The following is a 16,719-nucleotide window of genomic DNA, read 5'->3' on the forward strand; positions in this document are numbered from 1 at the left end:
GGCTCCGGGCACACCCACTGTGTTCGGGCCAGCAGGGCAGGCAGCGAGCTCCACTACCTGGCCCTCAGCTGCTGGCACAGAACCGGGGTGGGGGGCAGTCATGGCGAGGCCTGCGGGCTGCTGGGTGGGCGCCCTGCCGCCACGACGGATCTGAGGCCATGCTTTGGTCACAGACACTTGGCAGCTCCAGCCGGGGACGGGGACGAGTGCTTTCGGGCTGAAGCTCAGGGCGGACCTCCTCCCTGCATGTGAAACCCATGAGCTAATGAAAGTGCGCACACTGGGAAACTCAGCACACTTCCCTTGCAGCCATCCTTCCCCTCTCCTCTCGCTGCTTGGGGTCTCCTTGCTCAGGGGCTGCCCTGCCATGTCCCTGCTCTTCTTTGGTGCCTCTCTCCTGCCTTCCTCCCCCCTCACCACCAGCCAGCACTGAGCTTTGCTGACTCGGTCTCAGAGGTGACTGTCCATTCCTCCCCCGGGAGTTCATGCTGCTTCCCTGCCCTGGGGCAGGCCCTGGTTTCTTACTTATACTAGACCAGTGGTTCTCAACCTTCTGGCCCTTTAAAGACAGTTCCTCATGTTGTGACCCTCACCCATAAAATCATTTTCGTTGCTACTTCATAACTGTCATGTTGCTACTGTTATGAATCGTAATGTAAATATCTGATATGCAGGATGGTCTTAGGCGACCCCTGTGAAAGGGTCTTTCGACCGCCAAAGGGGTCGCGACCCACAGGTTGAGAACCGCTGTACTAGAGTAATAACGTCTATCTCTAATAGCCCGTTTTCTTCTTCCTTTAATTGTCAGCCACCCTGCGACCAGGCGTCCTCATCTCAGACCTCACCCTGTTATCTTACTCCCAGCCCCAGGCTCTCAGAGGCTCTCTGCTGCCTGCAGGCTAATATGCTCGCAGGCCCAGAATTCAAACGCCTGCTTGCCCACCGCCCGTTTCCAGAGATCCTCGGACTCACCTGGGCCCCGCCCTGTGTGCGTTCCGGGCCATCTGCCCAGAAAGCCTGATGAATTTCCCCCCGTTTTTCAAGGCTCATAAAGGGTTATAGATTAATTACTTATTGGATAAGAAATGTGAGAAGGGCTATATTTTAGATGCATCAAGTAATCTTCTTTTTCATGATCTCAGTAATGTATTCATACCACAGATATTCATGTTGTGTGAGGTTGTGCTGAGGATTGGGGTAAAAGGTTCAGTTTGTCCACGTCGGCACAGAGGTCTGGGGCTGTGGAATTGAGGCTACACTTCCTTTCTTGGCTTACACAAGCAAATTCACAATCACAGCTCTAATGCTGGTGCAACATAACTGTGGAGTGGCAGTTTCCCTTTTTGCTCTGGCTACCAGGAAGCTCAAAGGCAAATTTGACTCTCAACCACAGTAACTGTTGGCTCCTGAGAACAGTCACGCAGAACAGGTGCCAGGTGTCGTTCAGAACTATGTTGGCTCCAACTGTGGTGAGCAAGAGGGAGACGTAGCTCCTGCCTCAAGGGACAGGCAGCTCTTAACTTACGCTCAGCACCTGTATCATCCACTTTCTCTATTCCTGAGCCCGCCGTCCTATTTACTAGTTTTTTGTGTATATCTTGAGATTTATGTTACTACATTCTTTTCAGAAGAGGTGAGACTGAGTCACTATATACAGGGCCAGGTAGAAGGAAGTTTACAGTCGTGAGTACACGAAACACAGAGCTTGTTTTTGTACCATTATTAATTAATTATTGTGTTATTTTCTACAGGAACAACTGTAAACCTACTTTTGTACACCCTTAAAAGCAAAAATGTCTCCACATTGATAACGAGATCAAAGATTTCATCTCTGTGGTCCCAAGTTGTGTATTTTTGTTCTTTTATTACAGACTTTCTCCTAAAAATGCAACCAATCCACACTTCGACTTGCGCCTCACAATTGTGTAGGCTTTATGTTCCTGTCCCACCTTGTAAACTCAGAGTGACATTTACTATCCGATCCCAATTAAATAGTAGCCCCAAGTTATTGTTTTGGGGGGTGATTTGCTTTTCTCTTCCTGGCGTACAACTTTAATTACAAAATCCATTTTGATGTTCATTCTATTTGTATGTCACCTCAAATCCTCTTTGGAAAGTAGGTGGGCTATAGCCCATAAATGATTAACTGCAAAGTGAACAGGAAGCACCCACAGGCAGAGGGAGGGGTGGGCAGGCTCAGGGTTGAGGGTGCCCTCAGGGTCCTCTTAGCAGCCGCTGGGATTTAATGTCCTTGGTGGATTTCCCACATTTCTTATCCAATAAGTACAGGTGAGTTCCTTCCTTCCTGGAAATACCTGTAAGTAGCCAGGGTTGCTGGAGGTGGTCTCCGCATCTGCTCAGCACAAAGCTGCCCCTGCACTGGGCATCGCCCACATGGGGGCTTGCTCAGAGCTCCAAGGGCCTTGGGCTGCTCCACTGGGTCTCGTGCCTGGGGACCTCTGCCTAATCCACCTCCACACTTACTGTGTGGCACTGAGGTGTGGTGGGCACTGAGGTAGAGTGGGCAGAGGACCAGGGCCTGGGGTCCAGCATGGTGACAGCCCTCACCTCTTCACACATCTCTCTGTTTGGGGGCCGGGAATTCACTCTTTGTGCCCCACCCCCATTATTTCAAGGTTCCAGGTATTTGGTGTGAAATGTCACATACAGATGTCAAAGGTGGGGCTTGTGAGAGCCCAGTAGTGAGAGGCTTTTGCAGGAGCCTGCAGTCTGGGGACTTGTTACAGAGCATGTGGGATTATCCCCAAGGAAATTCCTTCACAGTCAAAGACTGTCTTCAATTTGGTTCAATTCTGTTTAACTGAAGTCACATCTGGACCCCTGCACCTCAGTGCTAGGTACCAGGACCACAGCTATCAGCAGAACATGGCCCTAGACGTGCTTGTCCAACGACGATGATGATGATGATGGTGGTGGTGATGATGGTGATGATAGCGATGATGGTTGGTAGTGATGATGATGGTTGTGGTGATGGTGGTGATAATGATGATGATGGTGGTGATGATGTTGGTGGTGATGATGGTGGTGGCGAAGATGGTGGTGCTAATGGTGGTAATGCTGATGGTGGTGGTGGTGATGATGGTGATATGATGATAATGGCTGTGACAGCAACTCAAGTTCATGGAATCTTATTATGTGCCTATCGCTGTGCTAGGTATTTTGTTTGTATTATTTCATTTAATATGCAAAGGAACACCCAATTATTCCTCAGTTTACTCAATGGAAAAACTGAGGCTTAGAGAGGTTAAATGCCCAAAGGCCATCATAAGTGGCGGAGTCCGTGAGCAGCCCAGGTCGCCTCTAACCTGCAGTGCCCCTCCCAGCCGAGACGACTTTCCTTCAGAAACTGTTCACTCCTTCATGGGGAGGCTGTAGGGGACCAGCCATACATTTAAACATCAACTTAACCAGATTGTTAGATGTTTTGTACCTGACATCTCTGTTATGAGAGAAATACGTTCCTCCTTTCTTGTACATATAAGCAACCTGGAGCTGGGGAGGTTGAGTGATTCAAGATAGACAGTTTACAAAAGAGATTTTAAGAAATTATTGACAGTGTTACAGATATCCCTACCCTCTCCCCTTTGCTTGCCTCACCTGGCCCTTGAGCCCCCTTCCCTCTGGCCATCACCACACTACTGTCTGTGTCTATGAGTTATGCACATATGCTCTTTGGCTAATTCTGGATTTGAACTCAGATCTCTCTCTTTCCATCATACCCCATGACAGACTGAAATTCAGGGCATTCTCTACTTAGTCATCAGGTATTCCTTGCCTCTCTCTGGTGTGCCCGGCACAGGTGAAAAAGGTGAACTTGACGCCGACCCTTCTCTGAAGGAACTCACAGTCCAACAGGGAGATGAGTGGGCGGGTAGATGATCCTCCTACAAGACCCATATACAGCGCTTTAAAGGGCACCTTGGTGGGCCTGGCCCAGTGTCCCCTGTGCCTGGGCCACCCTGGCCCTGTTGGCGTGAGACCCACATTTGCCTGACTTCCTCCTCTTCCGGAAGCTGCTTTGGGATGCCCCTGCCCCCAGGAGGAGTGGAGGCACCTGGTCCTCCAGCTCCTTTGAGAAGTCTGACTGCCCATGAGGACCAGGGCCTTTGGCCAAGAGCCCAGAGGCCAGGCGAGTCTGAGTTCCGGTGTGCCCCCGCGCCAGTCCCTGGCCGCCACGGGAGGGCCACACCACGGGAGGCGTGTCACATGTCTCACTTGAAATGCACTTTGACATTTTTTTAAAAACAAATAACACAATTTCCCCTTAATAAAACACAGAAATGAGAGCAAGGAAGGGAAAGTAAAAACCGTGTTGCTGTCTTCTCCATCTGCGGCCTTCCCCCGAGCATTGGTCTCTCCCTGAATCTCAGCCACAAGGGCTCTCAGGGCTAATAGTGTCGCCTCCATGTTTTCTGCCGCAGAAAGGGGTGGCTCCACGGCTGGGCTGCACATCTCGGCCCCCTTGTGATCTGGGGGAACCTTTCCAGTCCCCTCCCATGTCATCAAAAAGGTACAACGACAGCGTCTGAGTTTATGCTTCCGCAGAGGGGACAGTGCCTGCCCACCCACTCACACCATGGAGTTGGCTAAGACCAAAGGGAAAGGATATGGGCAGGGGTGACACCGAGCACCCCCAATACACTGGGAGAGGTCAAATAAACCACAAAAGAGAAACTTTATCGGTTCAGACACATCACTTAGACCCGTCAGCCAGTCTACACCTGGACAGATCCTGCAAATCACCTGACAAGGACCTGTTGGTTTCCCTGCCCCCTCATCTCTCCCACCCCCCACTCCGTCCACAGCCAGTTTGATTTCACAAACTCTGACTATGAGGGCCTTACAGAGCATCGAGTGTAACCCCTTCACGCCAGGAGGAAGTACTGTTGTGCAGGGGACATGGTGGCCCCTGACTGGAGAGCAGAGCTGGGAATGGAGCTCAGCCCCTTTGATTTGGTTCCGGACCCAGCATGTTCTTAGGGTGCTCTCACCTTTGCGGCAGCTCCCCCACTGCAGGGAGCATCCCGCACGCAGCAGTGAAACAAAGTGTTTGTTCATCACATATCCGTGCCTGGCCCTGCACAAGAACCTGGGGTTCATGGCGTGACTGCGACAGTCTCGTCCTGCGGGCGCCCGAGGCCCACCAGCAGGGGAAGGACACTTCACCGAACATCCCACCACCAGTCCAACATGTTTCATCCGAGCGGGACCTTCGGGGAATCCCACACTCTGCGGGGCACTGACACATATTCCTTATGATGGCATGTGCCCCGCGCCGTGCTCTTCCTTGTCTCACTTCCATTTCATATGTTATCCGAAGAGAACCTCATGTTTTCTCCACACCCCACTCTTCCTGGGGTGGCAGGAAGCACCAAGGACAGGTGCCAGGGACATGCCACTAGCCTCCTGGGCACCTCAGAGAACTCTCCTGGCCTCCTAAGCCCCAAAGACTCACACCAAAGGATGACGGTGCTGCCCATGTCAGGTTTGTTGGGGAGATCGAGCAGCATCATGTAGTGAAAGGAGCTGAAGGCAGAAGCTGCACGCAAATGTGAAGCCTTAAATTCTTCGACCTTTTCCAGTTCCTCTGAAGTCATATGTGTGCTTGGCATGTCTGCTGGCAGGAGGCACTTGCAGTGGCCAGCGGGGTCACCACCCCCGGGCCCCTCGGAGAAGGGAACAGAGCATGTGTGCTGAGTGGCATCTTGCCTGCTCAGGTTCACTTTGCCATTGTGCCTGGCGGTTCTGATGCAGTCCCTTCAGCCTGGGGAAGCCCAGTGAGCTGGACCTTCCTGGGCTCTCAGGTGCACCCCCTGCCCCGCTCTCCTCACCTGTGATGATTGGAGTAACAACTTCACCTCATAAGGTTGTTGTGGAGATTAAATGAGTTAACCAAGCTCAGCACAAAATAAATGCTGGCGAAATGTTAGCCAGCTTCATGCTTTACGGACTGTCCACTTGGGCCCAGTACCATGGTGGCCTCCAGGATACACAGACCATTAAGACCCAGTTTCTGAGGTTAGGGGTGCATGCTCCCAGATACTTTGCTTCCCTCTTGGGGACACCCCCTTTGATTTCCTGCTCCTTCCGCGTCACTGCAGGCTCCTGGTCCAAGTCAGACCCCCCTGGGTTGCCCAGGAGCCTGCTCCAGGCTTCCTCATGGGTCCTGTGGCATCTGCACATCCTTCCCCAGTAGGTGAGCGGGAATTGAGCCCAACTTCAGAACTCGACGGGCCCTCCGGGTGACCAGACCGGGCTTGGAGAGCTGGGAGATCATGGGTGGAAACCACGCTGCAAGTGGCCTCCACGCGCGCCCTGCGCCGAGGCAGGGATGAGGGTTGTGCAGCTTTCTCATTGCGGTGGCGTTCGGCCCGCGGACCCGGTGGCGCGGGGAGCCCGGTGCAGGCCCGCGCGCCCCGAGGAGGCGATTACGCGTGGAGGGAGGAAACTTGGCGGCCGGGAGGTCTCCAGGGCCGTGAGGCGCGCCCGGCAGAGGCCTCGCAGCCGGCTCGGAACGGGAGCGCGGCGGCCCCTCCGCGGGACGCGCTCCAGCCCCCTCCCCGAGCTCCCCACCCGCCCTACGCCGCGCTCTCAGCCGCCGCCCGGCCCGGCGGCCGGATCCGCCCAGGCAGACTGGGCCCGACCCGCACCCAGGACCCGGGCCGCCGCTTTGCCTCCCCATCTCCGAGGAGCGCCGGCCCTCCCTTCGCCTCGAGGAGTGACTGGGCGGGCGGACGTCCCGAGAAGGCCGCCGCCCGCGGCCACGTCCCAGCCCGGACCGAGCGCCGGGGAGCGGGCTCCTTCCCGGGCGCGCCGGCTGCTCCCCGCAGCCTCGAGGGCCTCCGCCTCCCGGGCCGAAGCTGGTCCCGCTCCGTCCGCGCGGCGAGCTCGCCCGGCAGGTAAGGGAGGCGGGTGAGCGAGGCGGCCGCGCGGGGCTGCGGCTCGGGCGGGCATTTCTGAAAGTTGATTTGAAATGCAGCCAGAGTGCGCGGGGCGGCGCGGCTCCGCCCCGAGGCGACTCCTCTGCTCCGGCAGACGCTCCGGGCACCGGCGGGCGGCGGGGGGACGCCCCGTGCCAGAGTGCGGGCCGCTGCTTCGCCATCTCGGCTGGGGCAGGTGAGGGCGCCCGGGGTCGTCCGGACGCGGGCCGTGGAGGTCGTGGTCCCGCGTGCCCGGGCCTTTCACCCCATTCCACCCGAGAGCTGGGTTTCGGGGGGACGCCCCAGGGCCCCCGCATGGAGGTTGGGCAGACTCGGGCGGCGCGGGAACCCCGGCGGGGCTGGACCGGGTGGGGACGGGGGCAGGGAGGAGGAAGCGCGGTTGGGGGCGGAGGCCTGAGTACATAACGCGTTGACTTCGAGTGAAGTCAGATCAGTTGGAGCAGCTCGCGGTGACGCGCCTCCCCGCCCACCGCGCTCCTCCTGGCGGCCTCTGCCCTGCGGCTCCTGCTCGCCCCGCCACTCCCCCGGCCGTTCCCAGGAGTGCGCGGCGCGACCCGGGGGCTCGGACGCCCAGAGCGGCGTTTCCAATCCTGCGCAGGTCCCCGCGGCCCGGCCCGAACATGCTGGACGGCCTGAAGATGGAGGAGAACTTCCCGGGCGCTATGGAGACCGCGGCCCCCTTCTCCTCGCTGCTGGGTGAGTGCTCGGGCCTCGCGCCCTCGCGCCCTGCTCTCCGCCAGGCCCAGCGCTGCAGCCAGCTCGCTGGGACGCACTGGGCAACAGGGGAGCCAGTGCCCGCTTCCTACACGCAGCTGAGCACCGTCAGTCCGCCGGCCCCTCGGTCCCTCCTGCTCCAGACGGACCGGGGACTCGGCCTCGCGCGCCGGCACCGCATTCCCCAAAGCCGCTGCTCGCGGGCGTTTGAGTGACAAGTGATTCACAGCGAGCAGGGCCGGGTTTTTCATCTCGGAGCTGATGGACGTCTCTCCAACGCCGCCCGCTCCTCTGCGGCGCGGATCCGAGGCCGAGGCCGGCGCCCCGGCTCCAGGAGGCTCTCGTACCCACCGACCGAAGCCCAGGCTGGGCCTCCGCCCGGACGACAGGCTTTTCCGGGCGGGTGGGCAGCGCAGCCGGGATTAGCCTGCGCGGCGGGGCCCTCGGCTCGGCTTTAATTAACTGGAGCCGGAACTGGTCCCGCTTCCCTGGCCCCTTCGGAGGGACCGCGGGGGACGGCGCGCCCAGGGCCGCACGGAACGTCCACAAGCGGCCCGGACCCGAGGCCAGGACCTCACCCCGCCCAGTCCGCCCCTCGCACCTTTCAGGTTTGGGGAGCGGGTGCTTCGTTTGTTGTAAGGGAGGCGTTTTCGTTTTGTCCTGTACTCGGGTCACTCGGAACCGCTAGCGCGGGTGAAGGCGGAGAGGAGCAGTTCCGGGGAGAAGCCCTATGTGGGGAGCCCCGCAGCGCCCCAGAGGAAACGCAGTCTCCCGCGCTGCATCCTTCTCTTCCAGGGCCCGTCCCCAAACTTCCCGACTGCGGGCGGCCGGGAGGGGCGCAGGGCTGGGCTGGCAGGTCCTGGCGCGGGGCGCGCGCCTCCGCCTGAAGCGGGCAGTGGGGTGGCCCTGAGCTCCACGGGCACGTCCCCACCAGGAGTAGGGGCAGAAAGAGTAGAGAACGGCCGCCCCGAGAAGCGTCTGGCCCCTCCGCCCAGCCTGCCCGCTGGGCCCCGGCGACCCGCTCTCCAGCCCTGCGGCCCGAAGGGGAAGTGCCCAGAGCGTAACTGGGAAACGGGGAAGGGCAGGTCCTTCGGGACATCGCGCCCAAGGCTAGTTCCCAGGCAAGGCCTTCTCTCCACCACCTTGAAATGTGCCAACAAAGGCGACCAAGCGTCCCCCATCCCCCAAACAGAAGTCCGAGGGTAGGACTGAGAGGGCCCGGCTGCTGAGTGGGTCTGGGTGGGATCGCTCTCTACGGGTGCTGAGCCCGCAGGCTTCCCGGATGCCTGGCCTCGTGCGGGCAGCGTCTCTGCCGCTTCCTCCCTCGGTTTCCCCCTTCTCTTTATTTTGATGCCTCTTATTATGAAGAGCCCATCTGCAGTTTGCACAGCGTCCCAGACGCAGCCGCTTGGGGTTCACTGGTTTGAACACACTGAGTTTGCCTGGGGCGAGAGGGTATTTTTCTGTACACGGGACTTTTTGGGACGACAAGAAAAAAAATAAAGTCTCTCAAAAATAAAAAAATGTAGAACTTCGTTTTAGCAAAAGTAAAACCAAACAAAATTGTTTTTACGCACTCGGCTTTAATAAGAGTCAGCAGAGACTCACCGAGTGCGCGATTACATGACTGTGATATACCCGGGAGCCCAGAGGCATTGCTGGTCTGATTTCGCAGGACGCGCATACCGGGTAGGTTTGATAATTAAAGGCCACTTACAGAATTCCGTTCCTTCCTCGGGTAGAATCTAAACCTTCTGAGTTTATTAGAGGTGTCGCTTGGTTTGATTTTTCTGTCTCCAAAGCGGGCTGCGTTGATCACACGGGGCTTCCCTGGTGGGGACTCAGGGACCGCCGTGGTGTGAGTGTGCGGGGCGCATCCCCGGCGGTGGTGGCGTGGCCCGCTGTCCCGCAGCGAGGCTCACCGTGAACCTTTGTTGCTGCGCAGGCCGAGCGGCGAGCCCCAGGTCGGTATGCGAGGGCTGCCAGCGGGTCATCTCGGACCGGTTTCTGCTGAGGCTCAACGACAGCTTCTGGCACGAGCAGTGCGTGCAGTGCGCCTCCTGCAAGGAGCCCCTGGAGACCACCTGCTTCTACCGGGACCAGAAGCTGTACTGCAAGTACGACTACGAGAAGTAAGTGTCCCGCGCGGCGCCCTCGCCAACTGGGAGCCACCGGAGGCACCCGAACGCCCGAGAAGCTGGGTTCCCTGGCCCCAATCCTGCACACTCCCGGGATGGGGAGAAATGCGCAGCGACACCCCCGCCGCCACCCCAGGACTCGCCAGGGAGGCTCCCCTTTGTGGTCGCCTGGCCCAATTTTCAGTCCTCTCGGGGCCCCTGCCCGGACTTGGGATGCCCATCAAGCTCGTGCCCTCCAACCCCCTTTCCCTGGGGTGCCCGTGTCTCCTCGCCGGTTCCCAGCCCACCTTACCGACCCGTCTGCGCTCCCCACACACTGATGCCAGCGGCGAGGCTGCGTGGATCCCGAGGCCCCAGTTCCCTGCGCGGTTTCCCCTGGCTTTGTCCACTGGGGTCCCGACAGATTGCACTCAGACCGGGCGCTGCGGCCCTCCGAGCGCCGATGCACACCCGTTTGTCTTTTCTCTCACTGCGCTCTACCCTTTCCTTCCCCGGTTCTCCAAACTCCTCCGCCGCAGGGCTGTGGGCCACCCTGGGGCCTGACGCAGCCCCGCGCCCATCCCGCCTCCTCCGGATCCCCAGGGCGTGCGTTTGGGCCACGCAGCAGGGGATCCTCCCTCCTACCTAGGGAGCGTCCCTTGTGCTCTGAGGTGAGTTGGCAGACAGGTATTTCAGAAGGTGGATTGCTGGGGATCTGGTGAGGCTGGGCGTGCCTTTGGGTTGGCTTTGAGGAGCTCAGCGGAGGGGCACTGCTCTCCTTGGCAAAATGGCTAGTTAACAGGGACGCTGACTTCACAGCCTCAGAGGGTCTGGACCTATGGAAACGCGGCTGAGACCCAGGCCTGTATCTGTGCAGCAGGACTGGTCTGTGTGACGTGGGCGCGGGATCCTGCGGGAGAATTCCGCATTTTCTGGTGAATGAACGAACGGGCAGCACCCTGAGGGTGGGGGAGGGGTTAGTGTGCTGGAAAGCTGTCCCGGCCTGTTACTGAAGACACAGTGCAGGGGCGTGCAGGTCTCCATGGAACAAAAGCACCGAGAGAAAACAAATGTGTTCCTCTCCGCGTTGCCGTGTTTGGGTTTAAATGTGACAAAGCTGTGATCCCACAGGAACTATTCTTCCTGCTGCTCAGTGCTGCTTCGCCAGGATATGCGTGAATTTACCCCGGTGGGGACAGAGTGCGGGCATTTTGGGTGTGTTTGGAAATGGTAATTGCATTTTCAGCACTAACAAAACACGTGTTTGATTTGGGGTGAGCTGTACAATGCAGAACAATATAGAATGAAAACGCACGTCGCCGTCCCAGAGTGGTAATTATGGTTGACGTTAAAGAAAGATAGGCTTGTGTCTGTTCCTGGCTGTCTGTTTACTGCTACAGTGTCTGAGCGAAAGGCGCAATTTTTAGGTAATTGAGCAGATTTTGCCCACACCTCTGGAGAAAGCTCCTGTTTGATTGCTCGCTTTTCGCCCGAAGGTTGTGGGATTGTGCAGACCCAATCTTTATCTTTCTGCTTATCGACGATTACCCACATGTCCACATCATTGGGCAGAACACTAGCAGATTCAAAAGCATTGGAGCTTAGGGAAGGGATTTGGGTTGTGAATTCCTATTCTGTTTGTTAAAAAAAAAAATCAGAAAAGGCTTGAGGGTCAACACAGCTGTGTGGCTGGTGGTCTCCTCTGAGGAAGCCAGGCTGTGTCAAGAGAGGAGACTGTTGTAGGCCCTTCACACACCATGACCCTCCACCTCAGCCCCCAGGCTTGGCGGTTGGCTGATTAGCCCACTTAGGGTCCCTCTCCCCTCGAAAACTGTTTCTGCGGAGAGAAAATTGCAGGGATCAGTTAGCCAGCTGTTGGCCAGAGCCAGGAGGGTTTAGAGAGGAGGGCGAGCAGCCACGCTGTTCAGAGAGACGGCGATGGTGCAGGGAGGGCTTCCATTTTAATTTCAACAAATATTTCAGAAACGCAGATGTCCAAGATGGGTGCTGGGTCGCTGAAGCTCCTTGCCTGTGCCCCACCTGTCAGTTGCTTTTTTGGATTAATTTTATTCCCCCTGTCCCCCTCCTTCTCTATCCCCCACCCCACTCCCATTCTTCTTCCAACAAAACGGGGTTTTAATATATTTGATCATCTCCATGGTGTTAGTCTGCATGGTGGGAGAGAAAGGAGAGGTTTGCTTGTTTCTTTGTTTTAAAATTGGGCTCAAGACAAACTCCTTTATTATTGCAGGGAGCTTCTTCTATGTGCAGGGCAGGGGCGGGGGCGGCTGCTGCTGGGGACTAGCCTCAGTCTGCCCTCAGGGGGCGTGTAGCCAGCGCCTTCCTCCGCAGCATCCTGGCCACCAAGTATTTCTGGAAGGCCCTGTCCTGAGGGTGCAGGCGGGAACGGGCGGCAGCGTCGGACGGCCAGCACTTTCCTTCGAGAGGAATACAGTCCGGTTGTGGGTCAGAGTCACGAAACTGAAAGCGCGTCTCCTCTAACACACGTGCGTTTGTAAACATAATTTTGCTTTTCTTTCACTGGACTTTTAAAAATGTGAGGCCCAGCCAGGGCAAACGGAGAGGAAAATACGACAGACGTTGAAGTGGTTGGACACGAGGGGGGTGGGTTGTGGGGCTCTTCACAGGAAATGAACAGCCAGGAGTGTCCTTGTCTCCAAACCCACGGACTCCAAACGCTCTTTCTAGACACAACAGTGACGAAGCAGACAGCTGCTGCGCATCCCAGGCGCCGTGCACATCACGCTCACGTTCACCAGGCAAGTTTGTCATGTATATTTCAGCCACTCATGTGTGCATTGCTGGCTGCTGGGCAGTTTTGCACTTGAATTATTAGCTGCCTGTTCCTGGTGTCAGGCAGCCAGTTAAAAAGTGAAATGTCTACTCTATCAACCAGTCGTCACACCTTCTCGATGTCAAGCACCGAATTTGTCTGATTAAAAAAGAAGGGAATTGACAGAAGTACCTTAGGCGCCCGGCCACTCGTTTGAAAGCTTCAGGATGCGTTGTCGAGTATTTCTGTCCCACACGAGGACGCCCCGAGGAACAATTCGTCTCCTGGTCATCCAAAACAAACAAGCATGGAGAGCCCGAGCGGAGCGCGCTGATTTACGCACGGTCAGGGATGAAGAACTGGGCGTGAGCTTTATTGTTCATGACGAGTCATCTGAGAAAAAGGACTGGTCCGGTGGGGCGATGACTCCCAGGACTGAAGAAGTCCAGTGGGCGGCACATTCACAGGATGCCAAAGGTGCGGGTGGTTAAGGACTGGACCCAGCCATCTGCCGCGTTCCCGAAGTGAGCAGGCGACCAAGCTACTTCCCAGCCTCGGGGACTTCTGTTTATAGAAGTGCTGGTCCCTCTTTAACTGAGTCCTGCGATGTGGGTAGTTTGGAGGTTTCCCTAAGTTTTTTCCAAACAGATACTGCAGTTGGACTGAAGTGGAGACAGGAGAGGCTGCGGAGTAGGGGCGTGTGGTCACAGGCTCCCTGGGGCACTCAAGTGGACGCTGTGTTCTCCCTGCGCCTGGCGGCTCAGCGTCGGCAGGGCCAGTCCCCTCACATGTGAGGTTTATCATTATCCCGGGATTGCTCTGGACGTCGGAGCCGTCTGGGATGGAAGTGCTGTCGTCCGGGCTGCTCTCCCAGCAGCATAACTCCTCACGTGTCAGCAGATCGTAGGCCTGGGAGCCTCTCTCGGCTGGCCCTGGGGCCTCCCCTTGCTTGTGGAGCAGACGGGCTCTGTGAAGACAGGGACGAATCGAGGCTCCGCACACATCCCTCTGAGAGCCTCTCTGTAGCATCTTTTTTGGACTCGATGATTGGCAGCCCCTTGGAGAGGATGGCTGAGGGACTGGCCTCTGTTGGGACCTGAATGAACTGATTGTGCGTTTATCAAGGTCACGGAGGATGTGCAGGGAGGGCGGTTAGTTTGGTTTTGTTACTGGGACACTCCTTGGAGGTCAAAGTTGGGCCCGCAGTTCCTCAGAGGAGCCACCCGTGGAACGACAGAGGCCACTGTTCCATTTTTGCTGGACTTGCCCTGTGGTTGGCCCCGGTCCTGGCATAATAACACACAAGGCACAGAAAGATCAGACCCAGCTAGGCCATCAAGTGCCGTCTGTTAAATTGCTGGGGGATTAGCCTGGAGTATGCAGCGCCATCCCCAGGCTGTGGCCGCGCGCGCGTGTGTGTGTGTGTGTGTGTGTGTGTGTGTGTGTGTGTGAGAGGGAGAGAGGGAGAGAGCGAGGGAGAGAGACGTTCCTCGTTTTTATTTAGAGGGTGATCGGAAACAGTGCTGGCTCAGAGGCGTTTTCCTTTTTGGTCCCGGGCAGGACTTTCTTGGAATCTAAGACTTAAATTCTGAAGCAGGATCAGCGAGCAGCAGGAGGTACTCACGGTGTCTGGGACCTCGAGGTGAGCGTCGCCGTGAGGGGCCGTGGTTCTTTTGGTTCTCACGTAAGAGGTGCGCACTAGGAAGGGGGTGGCCCCGGCTGTGCGGTCGGGGACCTTGTCCACCTGGCCACGCCGTGGCGATTGCTCTTCACAGTTCAGTGGCAGGAACTTTTCTGACAGTTCGCTGTTTGTCGGGCTTTTTAGTTTCATTTTTCCTATTTATGATTTTTGTATTCACCAAAATCCTGTTGGTAATTCTAGAGAAACGCCCTCACTGTTCCTTCTTAATTCTGGGAGGTTTTTGCAGATAATGAAGACGTGGTGTGTCTCCAATGAGAGCAATTCCATTTATTAAATTATCAGCTAACTATTGTTTCATGGCCAAAGAAATGTTTTGGGTGCTAGTATTTAGAAGTGAGAAAGTAAACAAGGATTTAGAATACTCATGATGTTACCAGAAATTTATTAAAGCTTCTTAGACTAAATGCATACATAAAATGTCGTTACTTTTAAAATACCCCATATCGAGTCACGTTAACGTGATTATTAAGCACAGAGGTACAGCACATGGCAATGAATTATGGGGGAAGTGCAGCCACGACCTCCCTGGAAAGATTTAAAAATCGGCCCTGCCTCCACTCTGAACTCGGACATAGCCCTCCTTGAATGCTTTCCAATCTTTTTAAACATCTTCCCACCATGGGTTTTTAATGCCTTTCCCATCCTCAGAGGGGAGTCCTGGCGAGCAGTGAGCTGAGGAGGGCGGGGCTGCACGGGGCACCGGGGCCTGTCGGGTGTGGAGCCCTCGTGTCCAGCACGCCCGTCTCCCCGTCTCCCCGCCAGGATTACCCGTATGTTTTTCTGAAAGTCTCTTTGCGGCACGTGGAGCAGTATTCCTGCCAGCAGCCTTTCGGACCTGGTTGGGAGGTTGGTAATTTCAGGAGCGAAGTGTAGAAAAGTTCCGGAGGCGTCGTTAGAGGACAGAGAGAAGAGGCGTGTCCGCTTCTGTGCTGCTTTCTGGGACCACAGAGACCGTGGCTGGTGCCTCTGAGGTCTCACACCCTCTCCTTGTCCGCCTCGTGCACCGGGCGTCCCTGTCACAGGTAGGGACAGCTCCGTGTCCCTGTCACATGTGAAGGGGAACCTCCCCAACCGCTCTGCTGAAGTGAAGCGAACACCTTCCAAATGTCAAATTGTTATTTTAGTCAAGCATGCTCATCTGTGTCTATATTTTTAACCGAGATGAAATTAATAAAAACAGCTATGGCCCTGGCATTCATTAACAGGAGGATTAGAGCTCTCTTGGCTGGAAAGGGGGTGCAAACACTTTAATCTTGCTACATGTTTGCTTTCGCACTCCTGGAAATAAATAAAACCCGACTTAGAACAGGGATTACGTTCCCCCTGGCTTAGTCCGCAGTCGGAATGCCACAGAGACTCAGAGCCTCAGTGAGGAGGCCATGGAAGGAATCAGATTGTGGTCCCACACCAGTGCCCACCTGCGGGCATACCTGGCCCCGTCACAAATAGTCTGGGTAGTTACAAAAGGGTTTTTTTGGTTAATCCTCACCTAGGATATTTTTTCCATTGCTTATCAGAGAGAGTGGAAGGGATGGGGAAGGAGAGAGAGAGGGAGAGAAACATCGATGTGAGACACAGTGATTGGTTGCCTCCCCCACGCAACCTGACCAGGGGTGAGGAGTGAACCCACAACCCAGATACGCCCTTGACTGGGAATCAAACCCAAGACCTTTCAGTGTGCAGTCTGATGCTCTAACCACTGGGCATACCAGCCATGGCACACCAGGGCACAAAAAAGATTTAAAAAATATATTTTTATTGATTTCAGAGAGGAAGGGAGAGGGAGAGAGAGATAGAAACATCAATGATGAGAGAGAATCATGGATCAGCTGCCTCCTACAGGCCCCCCACTGGGGATGGAGCTCGAAACCCAGGCAGGTGTGGGAATGGAACCATGTCCTCCTGGTTCATAGGTTGATGCTCAACCACTGAGCCACACCTGCCAGGCACAAAAGGGGTTATAACACCTGTGTCTGTGCCATGTGTTGCCCTGGTGACCCACAGTAGCTGAGCCGAGCTAGAATGAGTGAAACCACGCCAGCCCCCCTCAGTGCCCCATCACGTCATGACTACAAATACGCACCGCACCGAGCTCTTCCTGGCCCGCTAGCTGGAGTCACATGAGGGAGCCTGGTCTCCTCCAGTCCTTCGAGATGCCAGTGGGGACCCTATTTCTGGGTAATAACTGCCCTTTCTGTTTCTGCTGTCTCTGCAGACTCTTAGACTGGGGTTTCATCCTCATTACCACATAACGGACGAGCCCTGACAGAGACCTGGCTACTGTGGACTGGACTACCTGGCCCACAGGCCCAATGAGACTCTATAAAAAAAAGCCTTAGCATCTGGCATTGCTGGGAGTGGGCCACAGGAGGCACAGGGTGGAAAAAAGCAGGCTCACAGTTGTTGTTATGAACAATAATAGGGTAATCC

General features: G+C 56.1%; 1 protein-coding gene across 1 annotated transcript in view; it reads left to right on the forward strand.

Moving 5' to 3' along the window:
* The first annotated feature begins 7,582 nt into the window (after positions 1-7,582).
* The window catches only part of LMX1A (LIM homeobox transcription factor 1 alpha), a 118,325-nt gene continuing 109,188 nt past the window's right edge, over positions 7,583-16,719 (forward strand). Inside the window, exons 1-2 of the mRNA XM_070396621.1 lie at positions 7,583-7,658; positions 9,622-9,808. Of these exons, the coding sequence (XP_070252722.1) occupies positions 7,583-7,658; positions 9,622-9,808 (263 nt within the window). The remainder of the gene's footprint in view (positions 7,659-9,621; positions 9,809-16,719) is intronic.

This window comes from Myotis yumanensis, unplaced genomic scaffold, assembly GCF_028538775.1.
Source record: "Myotis yumanensis isolate MYYU_CA2020_CCGP unplaced genomic scaffold, mMyoYum1.0.hap1 SCAF_17, whole genome shotgun sequence".
In the NCBI taxonomy this organism is placed as follows: Eukaryota; Metazoa; Chordata; class Mammalia; order Chiroptera; family Vespertilionidae; genus Myotis; species Myotis yumanensis.